The sequence below is a fragment of the Macaca thibetana genome, chromosome 15 (assembly GCF_024542745.1).
Source record: "Macaca thibetana thibetana isolate TM-01 chromosome 15, ASM2454274v1, whole genome shotgun sequence".
Taxonomy (NCBI): Eukaryota; Metazoa; Chordata; class Mammalia; order Primates; family Cercopithecidae; genus Macaca; species Macaca thibetana.
Genome location: NC_065592.1, coordinates 10,283,075 through 10,303,507, shown reverse-complemented (window position 1 = coordinate 10,303,507; position 20,433 = coordinate 10,283,075). Strand labels below are relative to the sequence as shown.

Sequence of the window (20,433 nt, the reverse complement as noted above, 5' to 3'; positions counted from 1 at the left end):
TGTGTGGGCGTGCACACGAGTGTGAGAGTGTAAGAATGGCACCCAGGCCCGGGCTAGGACAGGAGCAGCTGGGGAAGGAGCCTGGGGCCTTGGGCAATCTGATGGTTTTTTTCCTCCCCACCCCCACCCCCCCGCTTCTGGCCCTACCCAGTCTAAACCAATGTGGTAGGGGTGGCGGCAGGGGCAGGGATGGGAGTGGCTGAAGCCTGCTTCATTCCCAAAGATTTCTAAGGAAAAGCTTTCTACTGCATCCTTTGGCTTGACTTTCTTGACCCATGACCCTCTTTCAAGGAAGTTCACTCCAATTCCCAGTCTGCCCTGTTTCCACTGGCCACATTCTCTAAGGAAGAACACTGCAGGACAATAGCATCTGTTTTGTTTCTGCATGGCTGGAGGGTAGGGCTGTGGGTCTAGCGCCCATAAACCAAAATGAGGCAGGGATTGGGGCTTGCCCTGTTATGCTCTGATGACCAAAGCAGATGGGTAGAGGCAAGCAGCATGGTATTGGGCAAGAGGACTGGACTGGGAGTCCAGAGATGCTGCTTTACCCTGCGCCTTTAGACATGTCTCTTTCCCTCCCAGAGCTTCAGCATCCCTTCTACCAAATGATGACATTCTGCCTTTCTCCCAGGGTGGCTGTGGGGATCGAGGGAGACAATGGCTATAGGGATGCTGTGTTAACTGCAGATGCAGCCGTAGGAGCACTTTGCTAACTGCCAACGTGAGTTCAGATTTGGCACCCAGGTCTATGGTGCGGTGTGAGATATGTGATGTAAGGTTTGATGCCAGCCTGACTCCAGTCTTGCTAACACACATGAAACTTTTGGCCGGGCGCGGTGGCTCACGCCTGTAATCCCAGCACTTTGGGAGGCCGAGGCGGGCGGATCACAAGGTCAGGAGATCGAGACCACGGTGAAACCCCGTCTCTACTAAAAATACAAAAAATTAGCCGGGCGCGGTTGTGGGCGCCTGTAGTCCCAGCTACTCGGGAGGCTGAGGCAGGAGAATGGCGTGAACCCGGGAGGCGGAGCTTGCAGTGAGCCGAGATCGCGCCACTGCACTCCAGCCTGGGCGACAGAGCGAGACTCCGTCTCAAAAAAAAAAAAAAAAAAAAAGAAAACTTTTGGCAAATCATGACGCTACCTTGGGGAAAAGAGCAGTCTGGGAGAGCTTCTTCAAGGCAACCTGACTTCAGTGCGGTCTGAGGCATGGCTGAGATAGGCTTATGTGGCAAGGAGGGTATCTGGGTAAAGAGCTGCAGTGTGGGCAGAGGTGTAGTGTGGGCTGCATCGAGGACAGCCACTGGCCAAAGCAGAGAACAGAGACAGAATGAGGAAGAGCTCTGTGGGGAGGGTGGGGCATAGGATGGAGAACCTTCAAAGTCCGAAGAGTTTGACTTGTTGGGGCTCAATGCTGTAGGCAGGAGGGAACCACAGAAGGCTCTTAGGTGGAGAAATGACAGCTGGACATTAGCGAGCTAGCCCTGTCTCCATGAGCAGCACGGGTGGTCCTCTGAGCACGCCAGGCACGAGTGTGCAGGGAGCTGGTGCAAATGCCTCTGTGTGCGGGTGAGCTTCTGTGTTGTGACTCTGCCCACACGTGTGCTTCAGTGTGCTGAGTGGCTGCATGCCCCAGATCCGTGCTGCACGTGCCGCCGGCCAGTGAGGGTGCTGGGCACCGGGAGGTGGCAGGGAAGGAGGCGTATGCGTGTTGTTTGTGGGCATGTGTGTTAGCGTGTGCATGTGGGCCATGGGGCCTCACAGCATGTGTGTGCACGCCCGGGCGTGTGCGTGTGTGTGTCCCCCACCCCCAGGCCTGTCCCACCCGTGCGTGTGAACTGCCATGTTGATTTCGTGCTGTCTTTCAGAATCACTATCAGTGACCCCTGAGGAGCGTCAGCCATGGTAGGTATTGCCTCACCGCCTGCTGCATGAACGGTGTGTCTGCCCCGCTGCACTAGCTCCACACGGGGCACGCACCTGGGACCTCAGAGCCAGGCTCCCCGCCCCTCCCTTCTGCAGCTGTACACTTGCTCTTTCCTCTTTCTGTCCTTGTGCCGCTGGCTCTCTCACCTCCCTTCCCAGCGAGCCTCGGGACTCAGTGCCACTGCCCAAGGCCTCCATGGCTGAGCCTGGGGACTCTTGGAACAGGCTCCGTGCCCAAGCTGGCAGACATGGGTGCTCTCTGGAGCCATCAGAGAGGGCAGAGAGCTCGTGGTTTATTGTGTAAAGGCTGGGAACTTGGAGGGGGTTGTGTGTGGGGCTGGACTGTGAGGCGGCCAGAGGCCTAGGAATGTCATCCTGGGCACACCGTGCTTGGTGTGCAGTCAGAGTCATGCTCCTGGGGTAAGGCATCCAGCTCCCAGCCTGGCAGCGCTGAGAGCCAACTCCACTGCAGAGCAGGGGTGATAGTCAGGGTACCACCTCCTCTATCTGCTGGCAATCCAGTGGTGATCTAGGGTAAAAGCTTGAGAGTCCCATACACACGGTCATCCCACAACACACCTCACAGGCCAGGCAGGGACACACAGCCCCCTTCCCTCCCTCCCAGGTACCATCATAGCTGCTAGCGTGTGACTGAAGGCAGTGTCCCTGGCCCCAGTTGAAGCACCGTAGCCAGCCAGCGGGCTCATGCACCTTGGCCTGTTGCTCCTAGGGTTACTTGTGCCATTCAGCCAAGGGGACGACCGTGCCTGCTGGTCCTGCTGAGCTCCACCCAGTGAGCCCGCCCCCCTTCTCCGGCCACTGACTCTCGCTCTTCTGCTTTTCCCAGCAGGAAGGGCCCAGCCTCACCTACGCGACCTGCAGCCCCCCGACCAGCTGAGGCTCCCCTCTTAGACTTATAAGTCTATGGCCACTGGCATCCGGCTGTCTGCCCTCCCTGCCTCCCCCAGGGTCATTTCAGAGGGTCCTGGGTTTTCTGACCACCCAGAAGGGCCTCTGGCGCTCCCTCCAGCCATCCCTTTTAGTTTCACCCTCCTGGTTCAAGCAGTGTTCTTTCTCTGTCAGGCCTGGTGGCTGTTGCGTGGGGCTCCCCAAGGCAAGGGGTGGCCCTGGGCCGGTGGGTTGGAAGACAGGGTGACCAGAGAAGAGGGAAGCCCGAGGGGGCCGAGCATCAGCTTGAACTGTGGGTGCCCTGCCTGGGTGCTGTGTGAGAGGCCAGCGTGTGTGGGGTGGGGAGGGCCGCCACAGCCCCCAGGCGATACCTGTGAAGCTACAGCTCCTCCCTCCATCTTCCTCCCCTTTTCCTTCCAGCCCCTCTTTTCCAGGAACCTTGCCACACCCACACCTGCACCCTCCCCTCCCCGGCCCTCCCACCTGCTGCGGTGCGGCCCGCCCCAGCCGGCTGTGTGCTGCACTTGCCTTACCAGCTCTCTCCTCGATTTTCTCTCTCCCGTTTTCTCTTTGCTTTCTCTCCAACTGCCAGCCGATCGGGTCAGGCAAGTCCATCCCGTCCTGAGAGCCCCAGGCCCCCCTTCGACCTCTAAACAGATCCCTCCTCTTCTCGGAGACCTCCCTTTCCAAGCCTGCCTGGACGGCTGTTCTGTGACTTGACAGTGGCTTCCCTAGCCCCAAAGCCAGCCCCCTTCATCTGTGACTTAGTCTGTTGTAGTGGTGAGCTGACACCTCCAGGCGTGACCATTGGTGAAAACTTGTGCCCCTTCAGTGGTATGCCCTTGCCCTGTTCTATAAATATCTATAAATACTCATATATATACACACCTACACATGGCCGACCGCCTCGCCTTTAGCGCTGGGAATCAGTCACTGTGCTGTCCTTGTGGAGTCTTGTGGCCCAACTACAAGAGAACGCTGTCCCCTGACATCCCCCTCTAAAGTGTGCCACCTCCAGTGAGCCTCCCTGTCATGCCCAGCCTGTGGACAGCCAGCCCCCGCCATACCTCCCGCCCCCTACCAAGCATGGGGGTGCTGTGCAGGCAGCCGTGTGGCCTGACAGTCTCTACCAGTCCTGCTGTCCCTCGGCTGAGAATAAAACCTATTTCTGGATGACGGGGAATGTCTCCTCTGCTGGTTGTGTTCTCTCTGGAGCTCAGGGGAGGGGAAGGGCTAAGCCATTACTAGGGTGCTGTTGGGGGCGGTAAAAAGACCACATCCTTTCCAAGGGACACTTTTCCTGGAAAGTCCCTGGAGCTTAGTTGGCTCTCATCCTGTGAAGCCGGCTCTGGCCACTAGGGGGCAGGGCCATTAACTCAGTCTCGAGGGAGCCTGCGGGGTGGCCAGCATTCTGGGGAGGGACAGACAGAACAGGCCACCAGGCTCAGGCAGGCGAGGGAGGCAGGAGGGCAGAACAGAAGACACCTTGGGTGCTGGCACCCTGCCTTCCCGGCCACCGCTAGATCAGGCTTCTGAGCCTGTTGGCCGTCGGGGCCGAACTGTCCCCATAGGTACCATGGTAGTCCCTGTGTAATCCCCTAGATGTCACCAGGCAGCATACCGGTAACAGGCCTGGAAGGTCCCAACAGCCCACATGCACAGGCTCAGACACTCTGGGGCTCCCCGTTCAGTGGCACAAACTCCAGAACCCAGTGAGAGAAACAGGAACACGCCAGGCGGAGCAGTATGGCTAAATCCATTTATTCCGAAATAAAAAGCAAAATAAACAGGAGTTGCATCACCAGGGTGCCACGACCCCATCCCCGCCTCCTTCCTCTGACCTATGCTATCAATAAATAAGTTTCCCAGCCCCAAATAATTATTAGAACCTCCTCCCCATGTGCCAGCTCCAACCTCTGCTAGGTATGATACAGGGGGCTGCCCTACCCCTGGAATATACAAAATGTTACACAGATACAATATGTACACTGGGGAAGCGGGGCCACCCCAGCAGCCCGTGCCCTCACCTGGTCTACAGTTAACCCCACTGTCCTGCCTCAGCTGCCTCTCTGTGTAAGAAGATGGGAGCCCCCCTGAGGGAAAAATTGCTTTGGTGAGAGTAAGGAGGCCATCAGGCCTCCTCCAAACAAGTCAATTCTATGAGCCTCTGGCTATTAAATAACAATCATCATCATCCAGAAATTTAAGGAATCAGCCCTGGCCAAGGTGGCAAAGGCTCTACACATTTGTCTCCCCCCATTAGACAGGGGTCTTATTTGCTACTGTAAGAGTAAAGGGGTGACTGGGAAGGGGTGGCAGGGACATGATGGGGGCGGAGCCTCCGGCCCCACTTCTCCAGGCTTTGCTGACAGTGGCCTGCTTTTTAAAATTTTTATCCTGACTTTTTTTTTAATCCCGTGTTTTTTGTTTTTTATTTTTGAGACAGAGTCTCACTCTGTCGCCCAGGCTGGAGCGCAATGGCGCCATCTCAGCTCACTGCAACCTCCGCCTCCCGGGTTCAAGTGACTCTCCTGCCTCAGCCTCCTGAGTAGCTGGGATTACAGGCACACGCCACCATGCCTGGCTAATTTTTGTATTTTTAGTAGAGACACGGTTTCACCATGTTGACCAGGCTGGTCCTGAACTCCTGACCTCCTGAACTCCCAAAGTGCTGGGATTACAGGTGTGAGCCACTACGCCCGGCCTTTTTTCATAACTCCTATACCATAACTTACCCATAACCTTCTTTATCCCATAACTTCTTTTAATCCCATAACTTTAATTTTTTTTTAAGTTTAGTGGCCAGCTTTTAGATGACAGTGATCTTCACCTCATCTGCACCTGTCTACCCCCGTTAGACAGGGGTCTATGCTTGCTACTGGAAGGGTAAAGGGGTGACTGAGGGGGTGGTAGGGATATAGTGGGGGCAGGGTCTCCAGCCCCCCTTCTTCAGGCTTTGCTGACAGCGGCCGGCTTTTAGATGACAGTGATCTTCACCTCATCGTTCTCGTCAGCCCGGTAAAAAAAAGGAATGCAGGGGTTGCTGCCCAAGCCTGGGCGCTCCCGGGGGTTCTGCATCTCACGAAGCAGCTGCATGATCTGCTGTGCAGTGGGGTTGTCACGGGGAGAGCCCTCCCTGGCCTCTCCTTGGGCGGCCTCCGCGCTGCCGGTGAGGCTCACCTCGCAAAGATCTTTGGAGAGAGAGAGGCAGGGCTCTGAGCGCCACGCAAGCCCTCCCTTGCTCCTGCCTGCCCACCCCTCCCGAGGGCTCTACTCACCACCCTGCTGGTCGGCAGCCCCAAGCTCCTGGGGGGCTGGGGCCCCTGGAGCGGGCTCATGGGCAGGGTTCTGGGCAGCTGCCAGGAATCTGCCATGCCACTCGCTGCGGTCGCCCACAAGCCGTAAGACCAGCTCCTGCAACTCCAGCAGCTTCACCTGGAGGGAGGGGTGCTAAGCTGCCATGCCTGTGCCCGTGCCCACCTCCACCCCCACAGAGATGTTCCACGCCCTACCTTCATCTCCTCCTTGTCTTGGGCCAGCCTGCTGATATACTCCTCCTTCTCCCGGTGCCGCTCCTTCAGCACTGCCCTCTGACTCTGGTACAGTGCGATGTACTCTCCTGCGGAAGGACAGGGCTCAGATACTGGGTTCCCTCCGACCACTGTGCAGCTCCTCCTGCCGTGCCCTGGCCTCCCACTCACCAATGGTGTCTGTCTCTCCAGACAGCTGGATACAGCGATGTTCCAGTTCCTCTACCCTCTCCTTCAGGTCCGCCTTCTCCTGCATGAGCTCCATAAAGCGGCTCTGGAACCAAAACAATGGAGTCACATCTTGGCAGCGACCTGCCCCGCCCCCACCCTTCTTGACCCATGCCAGGAGAGACTCATTCACCTGCAGCTTCTCCATGGCCCCCTGCAGGGCCCGGTGGGTTTCCCCACACACAGAATCGCCCCCAGTCCCTGGGGCCGGGGCTGCCACCTCAGGCTCCTTCTGGGCCAAGGCCAGCAGGTGAGCCAGGCGCCGGCAGCGCACCCTTTGCTCCTTCAGCTGCCCACGTAGCCTTGCCTGCTCCTCCTCGGCACTGGCTACAGCTGAGTTGAAAAATGCCACCTGCAGGCAAGAGAGGTGCGTTCTTGTAGGAGGATATATAGGACGAACAGGCAGGGAGGTAGAGAGCAGCCCTTCCCTTGGAGCCTCAGAGGCTGCACTTGTTGGTCCCAGGTGAAATGGGTGTCTGACCACTGGCTCCCAGGAAAGCGGTGAGTCTGAAGAAATCAGAAGGCCGGGAAACCAAGAGCAGAAGGGGGTCTGGGAGGGACCACAGAGGGAGACAGCAAAGGCCAGGGAGGGGAGTCAGCCTTACCATGGCTTCCCGGCTCTCCAGGTCCTCCGGGATGCTTGGCATGGGCCGAGGCGCCGCCTCCACCTCCTCCTCCTCTTCTTCCTCCTCCTCCCTGTCCAGTCCATCTCCTGTGGGGGTGGCCAGAGGGGTCATCAGACAACCCAACAAGGGTACAGTGTGCCCACCTCTGCCCCCACCCTCACTGTGTAACCCTGGGCCAGCCCCTCCCCAGAAGGGAATGAGCAGCTTTTTATTTTATTCTTTTTTAAGAGCCAAGAGCTCGCTATGCTGCCCAGGTGCAGTCCCACTACCGATCAGCATGGGAGTTCTGACCTGCTTCATTTCTGACCTGGGCCAGTTCACCCATCCTTAGGCAACCTGCTAGTCCCCTGCTCCCAGGAAGTCACCATAATGATGCCGAACTTAGTGTGGACACCCAGTTGGCATAATGACCAGCTGTTCTAAAGGTCTCTTCCAACTCAATTCCACACTGCTAACAGTCCCCCCTTCCTCCTGGGGCTCTCTCCTCTTCCTGTGAGCAGGTTCCCGTACCTTCCCCAGGATGAGCCATGAGGCTCAATTGGGACCGTAGCTGCTGGTTCTGCTGGGTGACAGATTCCAGGCGCTCCTAAGGGGCCAAGAAAGAGAGTGAGACGGCATGGAGGTTGCCAGGTCATCCCCCTCGGGGCCCTGCCCTCAGCAACTCCCTCACCTGGGCTTCCTGCAACTCTTGGCGGGCCATCTCGGCTACTGCTTTGCCCTGAGCTTCCTGCTGCTGCAGCTGGTCCACGAGCTGGGTCTGCAGCAGTAACTGGTTGTGCAGCACCTCCTTCTCAGAGGTTAGCTGCTGATAGGTGGCCACCTGCTGCTGATAGGCGGCCACATACTGCTGCAGGTGTCCCAGGTACTGGTCTCGCTGCTGCTGTAGACTCTGAGCCTCTTGGCTCTTCAGCTCCACCTGTAGGAAGACCCTAGGCGTGAGGGCAGGTGGTGGCCTGCTTTCAGATTTGGGGCCCATAAATAGGGTAGCGAGGGCTCTGTGAGGCTCTGTTGCCTGCCCAGACCTCTGGCCCCTTGCTCCAGGCCTAAGTGACTGCCTCCCTTGCCTAGAGCCTACTGCCTTCTTTCCCAGCCTCAAATCTCACACGCTGCTTCCCACCACTTAAACTGTAGGCCATAGACTGGTGGAAATGCAGAGGGAGCCAACCACCATCTGCTAAGTGTGCTACATGCCTAATGCTTTCCGTGTATTATCTCATTTAATCCTCTACACCTCTGCAAGGAAGATACTAACTTCCTCTTTAAGTTAAAGAAACTGAGGCTTAGAGATGCAGAGTAGCTGAATGGTGACCAGTGGAGCAGAGGCCAGAATCCTGTTTGAATCTAAGGAGCCTCTTATACCACTGTCTCTTTCCCTATGATTGGGGGAAATCCATGCCTCTAGCTGGGACGATGATGTCCAGATCTGAGAGGAACCCAGGGCTATCCACCTCTAAAAGTCAGACGGCAGGGAGCAAGAAACAGTCACAGGACTGCCCCGGAGGGTGCTGGGGTCACCTGTTCCCCAGGCTGGAGCTGCCTCTGGCCTCACACCACCCTTCCCCAGAGGCTAGTGCCCGCCTCCCAGCACTTCTTGGATGGGGTAGGGTTACCGTTTCCTTCAGCTCGCTCAGCTTCTCCTGCAGCTCACCCAGCTTCTTTCCCAGCTCCCTCTTGACGTGCTGCTCCGACTGCAGTGCGCTGGTGATCTCCATGTTCTCATTAGTCTGGACAGAGAGAAGCAATCAGCGGCCACCCACTGCAGCTGGAGACCCCAAAACTTGCTGCCTTGGTGTTTGCCTCCCATAGCACCAGGAAGGGTGGAGACAGGTTAGAAAAATCATCCCCTCTCCCCTACAGCCATCGGAGCAGGGCTCTGGCTCACAGGCGCCTCCAGAAGTACCATTTCACGTGAGGGCTACACTGCCCCACTTTACAGGTGGGAAAACAAAGGCCTGGAGGGCTAGTGGGGAGGGTAGGTTCTCCAGGCGGGGCTGCGCACCAGCTTTACGAATCCGCTCTGCAGCTCAGCCAGCTGCTCCTTGAGCTCCCGGTTCTGGGAGAGTGCGCGGCTGATGGTGGTGCGGTCATTCTGCATGGTCTCCAGGATTTGCCTGCGCGCCTCCGCCTGCTCCCCCCAGAGCTCGGCCGCCCGCTCCAGCTCCAGCAGCCTCTCCTCCTGCTCCCGGTTCAGGCGACTCAAGCCCTCATTGTCTTGCACCTGGGCTTGGAGCTGTCCTGCCAGACTCTCCAGCTCCTTCCGTAGGTGCTCAGCCTCCGCTTGTAGCTGCTGCTCCACCTCGGAGGGCCCTGCTGGGGGCTCTGGGGGCGGGGGTTCAGCTGAGAAAGGAAGCAGACAATAAGGGCCTCTGGATTCTCAAAGAAAACCCTCCTCTTGGTCCATAGCTCCTCTCAGGCTCCCCAAACATGGCCTCCCTGCTAATGATTCCTTGCACCCAGATGTTAGCCAATCTTCCAAGCCACTTTCCAATAGTGACAATTGTGGGTGGCCAACAATGGGCACTCCTCCCTCTTTGCTGATGGGGCACTGAGGCTTGTGGAGATGATGAGACTTGCTATCTCCTGGCACAGACCTCTTTCCCTCTGCCTCAAAGCCCTTCCATCCACCCAACTCCGTGGGGTATTCTAAACCACCCCGACAGCCCTCTGACCCCAGTCCTGCTCCCAGGTTACCCCAGCCCCAGCTTACCCATCTGGTTCCTCAGTTCAGCCAAGCTCGTCTCCAGCTCCTGTACCCGACTCATGCTACATTCCTTCTCCTCCCTCAATGTGTGCACCTGCCCAAAGCACAGCGGGAAAGGGCCCTGGAGAGGGGCTGGTGGCTGGACAGGCTACCATCTCCCTCTCTGCCCCCAGTTCCACAAAGGCCAGACCCATGAGCACCTCTGGCTGTGCTCCTCCCATTTCACAGATGCCCAGAAAGATCAAGTGACCTATCTAAGGTTGCAGGGGAGCTGAAGGGTCAGGTCTCACCTGTTCTGACATCTGCTGCATCCTCTGCCGCCACATGGCGCTCTCTCCTTTGAGATTCTCTGCATATTTATCTCTCTCCATTTGTAGTTGTCTAACTGACTCCATTACCTGCAAGAATGGCCACAGAAATTAGGAAGGACTGTCACTGGTTGTCACCTACTCCTGGCCACCTGGGATCATCTTCCTTCTACATCCCTCCCTACATCCCTCACCTGCCCCAGGTGTGCTTCCAGCTGTGCCCGCTCCTCCATGGCCTGCTGTAACTGCTGGTTAGCGTCAGGGGCTTCACACCGGCTTGAAAACTGGATGGTGGAGAGTGAGAAGTTTAGATCTGGGGAGCCCAGGCCGTTCCAAACAGTGCCCCTTAAAAGGGCTAGGGCTAGGCTCAATGTGCAGCTCAGTCAATACAACTCTGCTGTCACGTTTCTTTGCTTTAGAAATAAAAAATAATTTTAAAAAGATCTCAGGCCAGGCATGGTGGCTGATACCTATAATCTCAACACTTTGGGAGGCTGAGGTGAGTGGATTGCTTGAGCTCAGGAGTTCCAGACCAACTTCAGCAACATGGCAAAGCCCTGTATCTACAAATACAAAAATTAGCCAGGCATGGTGGTATCGCCTGTAGTCCCAGCTACTTGAGAGGCTGAGGCAGGAGGGTGGCTTGAGCCTGGAAGGTAGAGGTTGCAGTAAGCTGAGATCGCGCCACTGTACTCCAGCCCGGGTGACAGAGCGAGACCCTGTCTCAAAAAAAAAAAAAATCTCTACTGTGTGTTATTACCATGGAATAGTGAAAGTGTTGGCTTGAACCTCAGAAGGAAATAAACAGACTCATGACCTAGCCATATAAATGTAATCTCTAAAATAATGGTTTTCACCCATGATGCTTTAAAACAAAACAAGGCCGGGTGCGGTGGCTCAAGCCTGTAATCCCAGCACTTTGGGAGGCCGAGCGGGTGGATCACGAGGTCAGGAGATCGAGACTATCCTGGCTAACATGTGAAACCCCGTCTCTACTAAAAATACAAAAAACTAGCCGGGCGTGGTTTAGTCTCAGCTACTTGGGAGGCTGAGGCGGGAGAATGGCGTGAACCCGGGAGGCGGAGCTTGCAGTGAGCCGAAACATCTCCAGCCTGGGAGACACAGCGAGACTCCGTCTCATAAAAAAAAAAAAAAAAAAAAAAAAAAAAAAAAAAACAAAACAAAACTTGTTTTAAGCCCTAACCCTAAGATTCTGATTCCCCAGGTCCCCAATTTGTAGATTTTTAGCACTCTCTAGAGGATTTTACGCCAGGACTGGAACAAGGACCCAAATTTTCAGCTATTGGCTGGAGCCTCCCCATGCCCTGCATGACCCCTAGACCATGGCCCCAGCTGGATGGGGCTCCCACCACCCATGGGGCTGCAGCCTCTTGCCTGTTGAAGCAAGAGTTCTGTCATCTCTAACTTCTTTTGCAGTTCTTCCAAGTTAAGTTGCATGCCAGCCTTCTCAGTCACTAGGACCCGAAGCTTCTCTTCCAATTCTGATTTCTCTTGCTTCAGGTCTTCATTGTTTTGGCTATGGCCAGAGGCAGTAGAGAAAGGAATGAACAAAGAACAGAAAGGACTGCTTTGGTGATCCACCCTCTACCCTCGCCCCACAACCACAGAACTGTGGCACTGGAAGGAACCCCAGGAATCAAAAGTCACATGTACAGGCCAGAGATAAGACATGAGTTACCCAAGGCTACACCATGAGTCAGTGGCGCAGCTGGCACTAGAGCTTTGCTGGGCACACATGCAAACCTGTATGACCACCTCACCATGCTTACCTGTACCCCCCACCTCCCAGCACACCACCCATGCTAAGGGCCCCCAGACCTCCCATCCCACCATCCCCAGTCCTACGTGTTCTTGTATAACTCCAGCCTGAGGGCATCTCTCTCTTTGGTTAACTCCTTGTTGTACTGTAAACACAGAAAGGTTAAGTCAGGATATAGCAGGCAGAGGAGCAGCTGGCCCACCAGTAACAACAGCTACAGTAACTACTCCACAGTAACACTTCTTCACTCTCAATCACACTTGACATGTTTTCAAGGCATTTCCAAGCCCATGGTCTCATTTTGTTGTTGTTGTTGTTGTTTTTGAGACAGAGTCTCGCTCTGTCACCCAGGCTGAAGTGCAATGGTGAGATCTCAGCTCACAACCTCCGCCTCCCAGGTCCAAGTGACTCTCCTGCCTCAGCCTCCTGAGTAGTTGGGACTACAGGCACACGCCACCATGTCCGGCTAATTTGTTTTTGTTTTTGTTTTTCTGAGACGGAGTCTCTGTCACCCAGGCTGGAGTGCAGTGGCGCCATCTCTGCTCAATGCAAGCTCTGCCTCCCAGGTTCACGCCATTCTCCTGCCTCAGCCTCCTAAGTAGCTGGGACTACAGGTGCCTGCCACCATACCTGGCTAATTTTTTTGTATTTTTAGTAGAGACGGGGTTTCACCATGTTAGCCAGGATGGTCTCGATCTCCTGACCTTGTGATCCACCCATCTCAGCCTCCCAAAGTACTGGGATAACAGGCGTGAGCTACCACGCCCAGCCTAATTTTTGTATTTTTAGTAGAGATGGTGTTTCACCATGTTGGCCAGGCTGGTCTTGAACTCCTGACCTCAAGTGATCCACCCGCCTCAACCTTCTAAAGTGTTGGAATTACAGGTGTGAGCCACCGTGCCCAGCTGGTCTCATTTGTTTTTAAAAGAACTTGGTAAGGGTGGCCGGGCGCGGTGGCTCACACCTGTAATCCCAGCACTTTGGGAGGCCAAGGCGGGTGGATCACGAGGTCAGAAGATCGAGACCATCCTGGCTAACACGGTGAAACCCCATCTCTACTTAAAAAAAAAAATACAAAAAGTTAGCCGGGCGTGGTGGCGGGTGCCTGTAATCCCAGCTACTTGGGAGGCTGAGGCAGGAGAATGGAGTGAACCCGGGAGACAGAGCTTGCAGTGAGCCGAGATGGCACCACTGCACTCCAGCCTGGGTGACAGAGTGAGACTCCGTCTCAAAAAAAAAAAAAAAAAAAAAGGCCAGGCGCAGTGGCTCACGCCTGTAATCCCAGCACTTTGGGAGGCCAAGACGGGCGGATCACGAGGTCAGGAGATCGAGACCATCCTGGCTAACACAGTGAAACCCCGTCTCTACCAAAAAAATATCAAAAACTAGCCGAGTGTGGTGGCAGGCGCCTGTAGTCCCAGCTACTTGGGAGGCTGAGGCAGGAGAATGGCCTAAATCCGGGAGGCGGAGCTTGCAGCGAGCTGAGATCCGGCCACTGCACTCCAGCCTGGGCAACAGAGCGAGACTCCGTCTCCAAAAAAAAAAAAATACAGAGCTTGGTAAGAGTGGAAGGGACAGGAAAAGACAGTGAATTTATGTATGTATGTATATATGTATTTATTTGAGATGGAGTCTCCCTCTGTCACCCAGGCTGAAATGCAATGGTGCCATCTTGACTCACTGCAACCTCTGCCTCCCGGGGTCATGTGATTCTCCTACCTCAGGCTCCTGAGTACCTAGGATTACAGGCATGCACCACCACACCTGGCTAATTTTTGTATATTTATTTATTTATTTAGAAACGGAGTCTCCCTCTGTCACCCAGGCTGGAGGGCAGTGGTGTGATCTCGGCTCACTGCAACTTCCGCCCCCGGGTTCAAGCAATTCTCCTACCTCAGCCTCCCAAGTAGCTGGGATTACAGGCACCTGCCACCACACCTGGCTAATTTTTTGTATTTTTAGTAGAGACAGGGTTTTGCCATGTTGGTCAGGCTGGTCTCAAACCCCTGACCTCAGTTGACCTGCCCACCTCGGCCTCCCAAAGTGCTGGGATTACAGGTATAAGCCACCACACCTGGCCAAGATCGAATTTACAGCTGGCTAACAGAGGCCCAGAGAGATCAGATAATATTGCTATTGTTATTATCATTATTACTACCACTGTTTGAACCTTTATTGAGTGTTTCACCAGGCACCATGCTAATAATCCCATTTAATCCTCATAACCACCACATGAGACAGCTCACTGCAATATTATTACCTCTATTTTGTAGATGAAAAATATGTAGTATTAGAGGTTAAGTGTTTGCCTAAGATCACTTAGACAGAGCTGGGATTTGAATAGCCAGGTATATCTGACTCTCTAAGTTCATTTGTTCCCTGGGGGTGGGGGCACAGATAGGAAGAGGGAAATTTATCTTTTGTTCAATTTTTGAAAGGATCATACATTCGCATAGTTCAAAACTCTGAAGGTACAGAAGGGAAATATCTTCCAGCCATGCTGCTCCTCTCTCCTGAGTTTTTTATGAATCCTTGCAGACATGTTTTATGTATATTGTCACAGTACATATGTACAGACACACGGACACACACACAGACATACACACACACATTCCCTCTCTCTACACAAATGGTAACATACTAAAGATACTCTTCTGTACCTTCACAGAACAAATACCACATTCCCCAACCTAGGACTTGGCCAAGGCCACAGCCAGGTAAGGGCAGGGCGGGCACTTGGCCTCTGAGCTCTGTGTCCAGTGTTCACTCCTCACAGTGCCCCCCCACCCACCCACAGCAGCTGACTCAGCCCCAGGATGCCTCTAACAACCACACACAAAAGCAGTGACAAATGGCCCATGCTGCCTTCTGGGCAGGACACTCAACCCTGCAGAAGAGACCTTTAGGCTCACTCCTCCACCTGGGAAGCCAGGCTGCCAGGGTTCGGGGCAGGCAGTTGGACTCACCCTGTCTGCTTTCTTCTGCTGCGTGGAGACAGCAGAGAGAGCCCGCTCCAACTCTCCCACACGCCTCCGGGAATACTGCAGGCGACTGGCCAGATCTTCGGACTCTCCTGGAATGAGAGAGGTTGAGATGGGGTCCAAAGGACTCACCCTAAAGGCCTGTCAAAGTGCCAGGTTGAAGGATGATGGGGTGCCCAGATTCCCACCTTCTTTCTGCCTGGCAGCATGCTGAGTGTGAGCCAGGGCTGTCTGTAACTCAGCTTTCTCTGATACGAGGATCCCTATGGTCTGAATGTGAACCTTTGGGAGGAAACCCAAGCAAGTGCTGAAAAAGAAGGAAAGAAACATTCTCCAGAGGACAGGGCGGAACTTCACCCCCTCCACTCACCTGTAACTGCTCCCTTAGGGCTCCCTGCTTTTGGTGGCATTCTTTCTTTTCCTACAGGAAGAGGAAGACAGAGCTCTTACTAGGGGGAGGCAGAGATGGCACAGCAAGGGACATGCCCCCAGAATGCCACCAATGCCCCAGGACCGGCCCACCCATGGGACCAGGTTATCAGGGACCCTGTGGGGATGGGGTGGAATCTTGGGGGGTGAGCCTTCTTCCCCAGGCTGGGAGCGGGTGAGACGAGACTGAGGCCTCTACATTTGAGTGCCCCCCAAACCCAGCTGTCATGTTGTGAGCAAACAAAGAAATCACGTTACTTCTTCCAACTGATCCGTAATTTCTTGGTTCTGTTGTTTCTGTGGGGAAGAGTCAAAGGAAGGTGACTGAGGGTGGCCCCCTCAACCCTATTCCCCAGACCAGGAAGGGGTAGGCAGGAGCCAGGAATGGATTTTAAAGGCAAAGTTCTCAGACCCAATGGGAACACGAACTGCTCAACTCTCCTCAGGCTCCCAAGGAAAGGGGATTTGTGTCTTTGTTGGTTTTTGCCCACAGCCATAGAACTGAAAGTCTGAATCTGGACTCTCTTGAAAGGACAGTAACATAAACCTCTAGAGATGGAGTGTGAGAAAAGCCCACCCTCTGCCAGTTTGTGATTTAGAAAGGTGTATTCATTCAACAAACATTTGCTGAGCACATATAGGCCAGGTACAGTTCTTAATAGCAGGGATATCAGACAGAAAAAGACAGACAGGAGCCCTTGGCCCTGAGGTTTACATTCTAGTGGGCCTTTAAATCTTCAACGCTCAGAGCTAAGAGACCTTTGATACTCTCTAACTCTACCTCCTCAGGAAATGCAAGCCCAAGAAGGAGAGGTGGCTTGTCCCGAATCCAAGAGCAAATTAAGGACTGAGTCAGGGTGGAAATACGGGGCTCCTGACAACCAGTCAGGCTAGTGCTTCCCCAAGAGGCAACAATCCCAGGGCATGTGTGGCAAGGACTCGAGCAGGGGTGTCTAGAGAAGAGAGAGTAGGCAAAGAGGGCAGCAACAGAAGAGCCATGCTGCATGCTCCGTGCTCTGGGGTCCCTCCAGCTGAGGCCTGGGCCCCCCAGCTCCCCATTCGCCCTTGGCACCAGGGGCCCCCTGCCCCTTTCTTCAGGGTCCCAAGGGGAAACTGGAGCCCAGGATTAGCAGCGTGGAATCAGGGGACCCCACTGGACTCTTACCAATTTCTCTATCGTGATATTGAGTTGTTTGTTTGTTACATAGCTGGAGTCCAGGGCTACCGCTAGCTGTTGGTACCGGCTCTGAGGCGCATGCAGAGAGGAGGAGTTGGAGGAGGATTGGGGGGAGAGGTAGAGAGAGCAATCATTAGGGTTGGGGGGTGTGTGGGCTGTCTCAGCTGGCAGAGGGGCACCCAGCCCCCGCTATGGGAGGAGGTTGGAGGGCTGGCCTGCAGGGTCACTGGGCCACGGCCCAGGGCCTCTTACCTCCAGATCCTTCAGGTTAGCAGATGATGCAGGGCCCTCCCCATTCACACATGTCGTAGACTATAAGAGACGAGAGTGCACATGGAGATGTTCTGTCCCCTCAGTGTCTAAGCCCTCTGACTTCCTTTCTTCCCCAGCAATTGGCAACATTTTCTCTTCTAACTTGGACCCTTTGTCCCGTAACCCCTTTGTGCCAACTTCTCTCATGGTTCTTATTTCCCCACCATCCTTCCCTCCTGAGCACCTCTCATCCAGTGCTTCTGCAGCAGGATAAAATGATGCAACCAGTCACAGGGTCCAACTCCTTCATGTGCACAACTTCAAGGGAGAAAGCTCAGGGAAAAGCCGACTTCCTCAACATTGCCCAGCACATTGGCTGGTCCAGGATCTTCCCTCTCTTGTGAATCCCTGCCTCAGTTTCTTTCTATCATAGTTCCCTTCCCCCCGCACCCCACTCTGGGCCTCAATTCCTGAGGTACCTCACAAACAAGACCATTGAGCTGTTGAGAGAGTTGTCGCAGGCTCTCGGTTGATGAGAAAGTCCTAGGGATGGAGACACAGGGGTCAGGGGTGCAGGTGGCTCAATGGGAAAGAAGGTCATGGGCAGTGGCCTCCCTGACTCTCTCGGCCTAGAGACTGCTGCCCCAACAGGAGACACTCACTTAGTTTCATCCATGAGATTAGGGACATTGTCAGCATCATGATTCTGTGTGGGAAGAAACGTATGAGATGGTCATTCAATGTCTGCTAAGAATCACCCAGGACAGGGTGAGTCAAGCTCCCAAACTCATTCCAACAATCTTCCATATCCCCAGACCTCAAGAAAAAGCCTAGTCTGAGCCTTCCCCCAGCCCATTCCCCAGGAAGAGCCCTTGGCCCTAGGGAACAAGCTACCTGTGAAAAGAGAAGATAATCCATAGTAGGTACAGGAGGGGAGTAGGCAGAGGGGGAGGAGGCACAAACCTGAGATACCGCCATGCTAGTGAGACTGGCACCAGGGGAAGGGACACCGCCAGGTAACACAGTGTCATCAGACGGTTGTAGAGAATCAGCATTGTCCTTGGGTGTCTGTCACAGAACAGAGCAGGGGGTTAGGGGGCCATGCGGGATAGAAGGTGCCTCAGTGCCATGAACACAAGGGTGTGGAACAGGTAGGACAGGTGTTGCTGCAATCAGAGTGACAGTCACACATGCTAGGAGCCACTCAGGGGTGTGGATATGGTTGCCCAGGCCTTGGGCTGCTAGGCAGCATTTCAGATGGCCAAAGCTCAAAGCAGGGGCTGCACGGCCTCCTTCATGAACACGAGGACCTCGCTCTCTCTGGAGCTCAGCAAAAGACAGCAGCAGGCACTGACCTGTGGCAGCCACAGCAGGTGGGAGGAAGGTGTGCCAAAGTCAGGGAGGAGAAAGGCACTGTTCTTCCAGAAGGCCAGTCTGTGCTGCAGAGTGACCCTAACTGGGCCCCTAGTGGGCAGAGGATGGTGATGAGGAAGTAGTTGTCTGGGCAATGTAGCTATCTGCCTGCTTCTCTCCTCCTTTCCTCCCTTCCCTTCTCCCCTGCAGTGGCACAATCATTGCTCACTGCAGCTTCTACCTCCTGGGCTCAAGCAACGCTCCCACCTCAGCCTCCCTAGTAGCGGAGATTACAGGTGCACACCACCATCTCAGCTAATTTTTATAGAGATGTGGTCTCGCCATCTTGCCCAGGCTGGTCTCAAAGTCCTGGGCTCAAGTGATCCTCCCACCTTGGTCTCCCAAAGTGTTGAGATTACAGGTGTGAGCCATTGAACCTGGCCTATTGGCTGTGTTTCTGATTCAGACCTTTCCAGGAAAAAAAAAAAAAATTACCCAACTAGAAGCCTCTCCCCAACTATCTGGAGGTAAAAGGAGAATAAACCATGGCTACCACCCCCACCCCAACCTCTTACCTCCAAAAACATCTACCCAACCAAGAAACCACCCGAGAAAACAGAGGTAAGACATCTGCCCTATGGCTCCTGGCAACTTGGAAGTTATGGGGCCTCTTTCCTGGGAATTGTACCTGGGGACAATCCTAGGATTCAGAACTTGGGGTCACATGGAGCCTCTCCCTCGCCCCCAACTGGACCTACCTGCTTGATCAGAGCCCCACCCGGCCTCTCTCCAGGCTCTGGCCTTACTCTTGACCCAAGCCTCTGGTTCTAGAGGTCTTCTAATATCTGACAGGCCAGATGGGCAGACAGCGGAAAAAGCTGGCTGATCAGCTAAGCTGGACAAGAGAAAAACACCAGGGAGCCAGGGCCTGGCCACGGAAGCTGGTTCTGCGAGAAGTGGCTACACCTCTCTCCAGGGAAGCTGGGTCTGGGGGAAGTGGCTACACCTCTCTCCAGGGAAAGGACTGCGTACTCGCTGGACCCTTCAGCCCTGGCCTCTGAAAACCCAAATCTGTTTCCCTCCTTACAGCAAGTGCTGCAGAGGCTGGTGGAACTGAAGATGAGCCAAGCTGTCTTTGCATCTTTGCAAGTTTACTGTGACCATGGAACCTGGTGTTGCCTTGACAATGCCTACAACTGAATCTAATAGGTCAGAGCAGGGGTTCAGCTGCTGGCCAGGCATAAGCCTTTGAGGGAAGGCTGGCACTCCTAGCAATGGACCCTACAAGTCTTTAGGGCCCTCCTGGCATCCTGGGTTCCCACTGATCTCTAGGATTAGACACAGGAATGCTCAGAGGAAGGGAAATTTTTTTTTTTTTTGGTTTGAGATGGAGTCTCACTCTGTCGCCCAGGCTGGAGTGTAGTGGCAAGATCTCCGCTCACTGCAACCTCTGCCTCCTGGGTTCAAGATTCTCCTGCTGGCCGGGCGCGGTGGCTCAAGCCTGTAATCCCAGCACTTTGGGAGGCCGAGATGGGCGGATCACGAGGTCAGGAGATCGAGACCATCCTGGCTAACACGGTGAAACCCCGTCTCTATTAAGAAATACAAAAAAACTAGCCGGGCGAGGTGGCAGCGCCTGTAGTCCCAGCTACTCGGGAGGCTGAGGCCGGAGAATGGCGTGAACCCGGGAGGCGGAGCTTGCAGTGAGCTGAGATCCGGCCACTGCACTCCAGCCTGGGCAACAGAGCGAGACTCCGTCTCAAAAAAAAAAAAAAAAAAAAAGATTCTCCTGCTTCAGCCTCCCGAGCAGCTGGGATTACAGGTGCATACTACCATGCCCAGCTAATTTTTGTATTTTTAGTAGACATGGGGTTTCACCATGTTGGCCAGGCTGCTCTCGAACTCCTGACCTCAGGTGATCCAGCCTCCTCAGTCTCCCAAAGTGCTGGGATTACAGGCCTGAGCTACTGCACTTGGCTGAAAAAGCATTTTTCTGAGGACTTTTTGACACACAAAGCATGATTATTTTGTGAGCAATCAAGTTATTTCATAATTTTAAGTCTTATAGCCAAGATAGAGTTTTTAAGAAAGCCTATTCTCCTCAAAATGTACCATCTCATTAAGGTATTTTTTATCTCTCCATTATTCCCTACTTCTGGAAATGTTATCAGCTCTACTCAAGATACTACAATCACGGGCCTGCATTCCTGGAGTAGAAAACTTACATGGTAATA

General features: G+C 54.4%; 2 protein-coding genes across 2 annotated transcripts in view; one reads left to right on the top strand and one right to left on the bottom strand.

Moving 5' to 3' along the window:
- Nucleotides 1–4,010, top strand: part of DNM1 (dynamin 1) — a 158,627-nt gene extending 154,617 nt beyond the window's left edge. Inside the window, 1 exon segment of the mRNA XM_050760507.1 lies at nt 3,427–4,010. Within this exon segment, the coding sequence (XP_050616464.1) occupies nt 3,427–3,487 (61 nt within the window). The 3' untranslated portion in view covers nt 3,488–4,010.
- A 569-nt stretch (nt 4,011–4,579) lies between these two features.
- The window catches only part of GOLGA2 (golgin A2), a 434,268-nt gene continuing 418,414 nt past the window's right edge, over nt 4,580–20,433 (bottom strand). Inside the window, exons 5-28 of the mRNA XM_050759792.1 lie at nt 17,810–17,914; nt 17,509–17,552; nt 17,326–17,389; nt 16,847–16,906; nt 16,583–16,663; nt 15,676–15,714; nt 15,359–15,409; nt 15,177–15,270; nt 14,974–15,080; nt 12,094–12,152; nt 11,623–11,764; nt 10,422–10,511; nt 10,210–10,317; nt 9,926–10,013; nt 9,218–9,555; nt 8,829–8,942; nt 7,889–8,134; nt 7,729–7,804; nt 7,198–7,304; nt 6,726–6,944; nt 6,536–6,638; nt 6,347–6,453; nt 6,113–6,269; nt 4,580–6,025 (exon numbers count right to left, since the gene is read on the bottom strand). Of these exons, the coding sequence (XP_050615749.1) occupies nt 5,811–6,025; nt 6,113–6,269; nt 6,347–6,453; nt 6,536–6,638; nt 6,726–6,944; nt 7,198–7,304; nt 7,729–7,804; nt 7,889–8,134; nt 8,829–8,942; nt 9,218–9,555; nt 9,926–10,013; nt 10,210–10,317; nt 10,422–10,511; nt 11,623–11,764; nt 12,094–12,152; nt 14,974–15,080; nt 15,177–15,270; nt 15,359–15,409; nt 15,676–15,714; nt 16,583–16,663; nt 16,847–16,906; nt 17,326–17,389; nt 17,509–17,552; nt 17,810–17,914 (2,814 nt within the window). The 3' untranslated portion in view covers nt 4,580–5,810. The remainder of the gene's footprint in view (nt 6,026–6,112; nt 6,270–6,346; nt 6,454–6,535; nt 6,639–6,725; nt 6,945–7,197; nt 7,305–7,728; nt 7,805–7,888; nt 8,135–8,828; nt 8,943–9,217; nt 9,556–9,925; nt 10,014–10,209; nt 10,318–10,421; nt 10,512–11,622; nt 11,765–12,093; nt 12,153–14,973; nt 15,081–15,176; nt 15,271–15,358; nt 15,410–15,675; nt 15,715–16,582; nt 16,664–16,846; nt 16,907–17,325; nt 17,390–17,508; nt 17,553–17,809; nt 17,915–20,433) is intronic.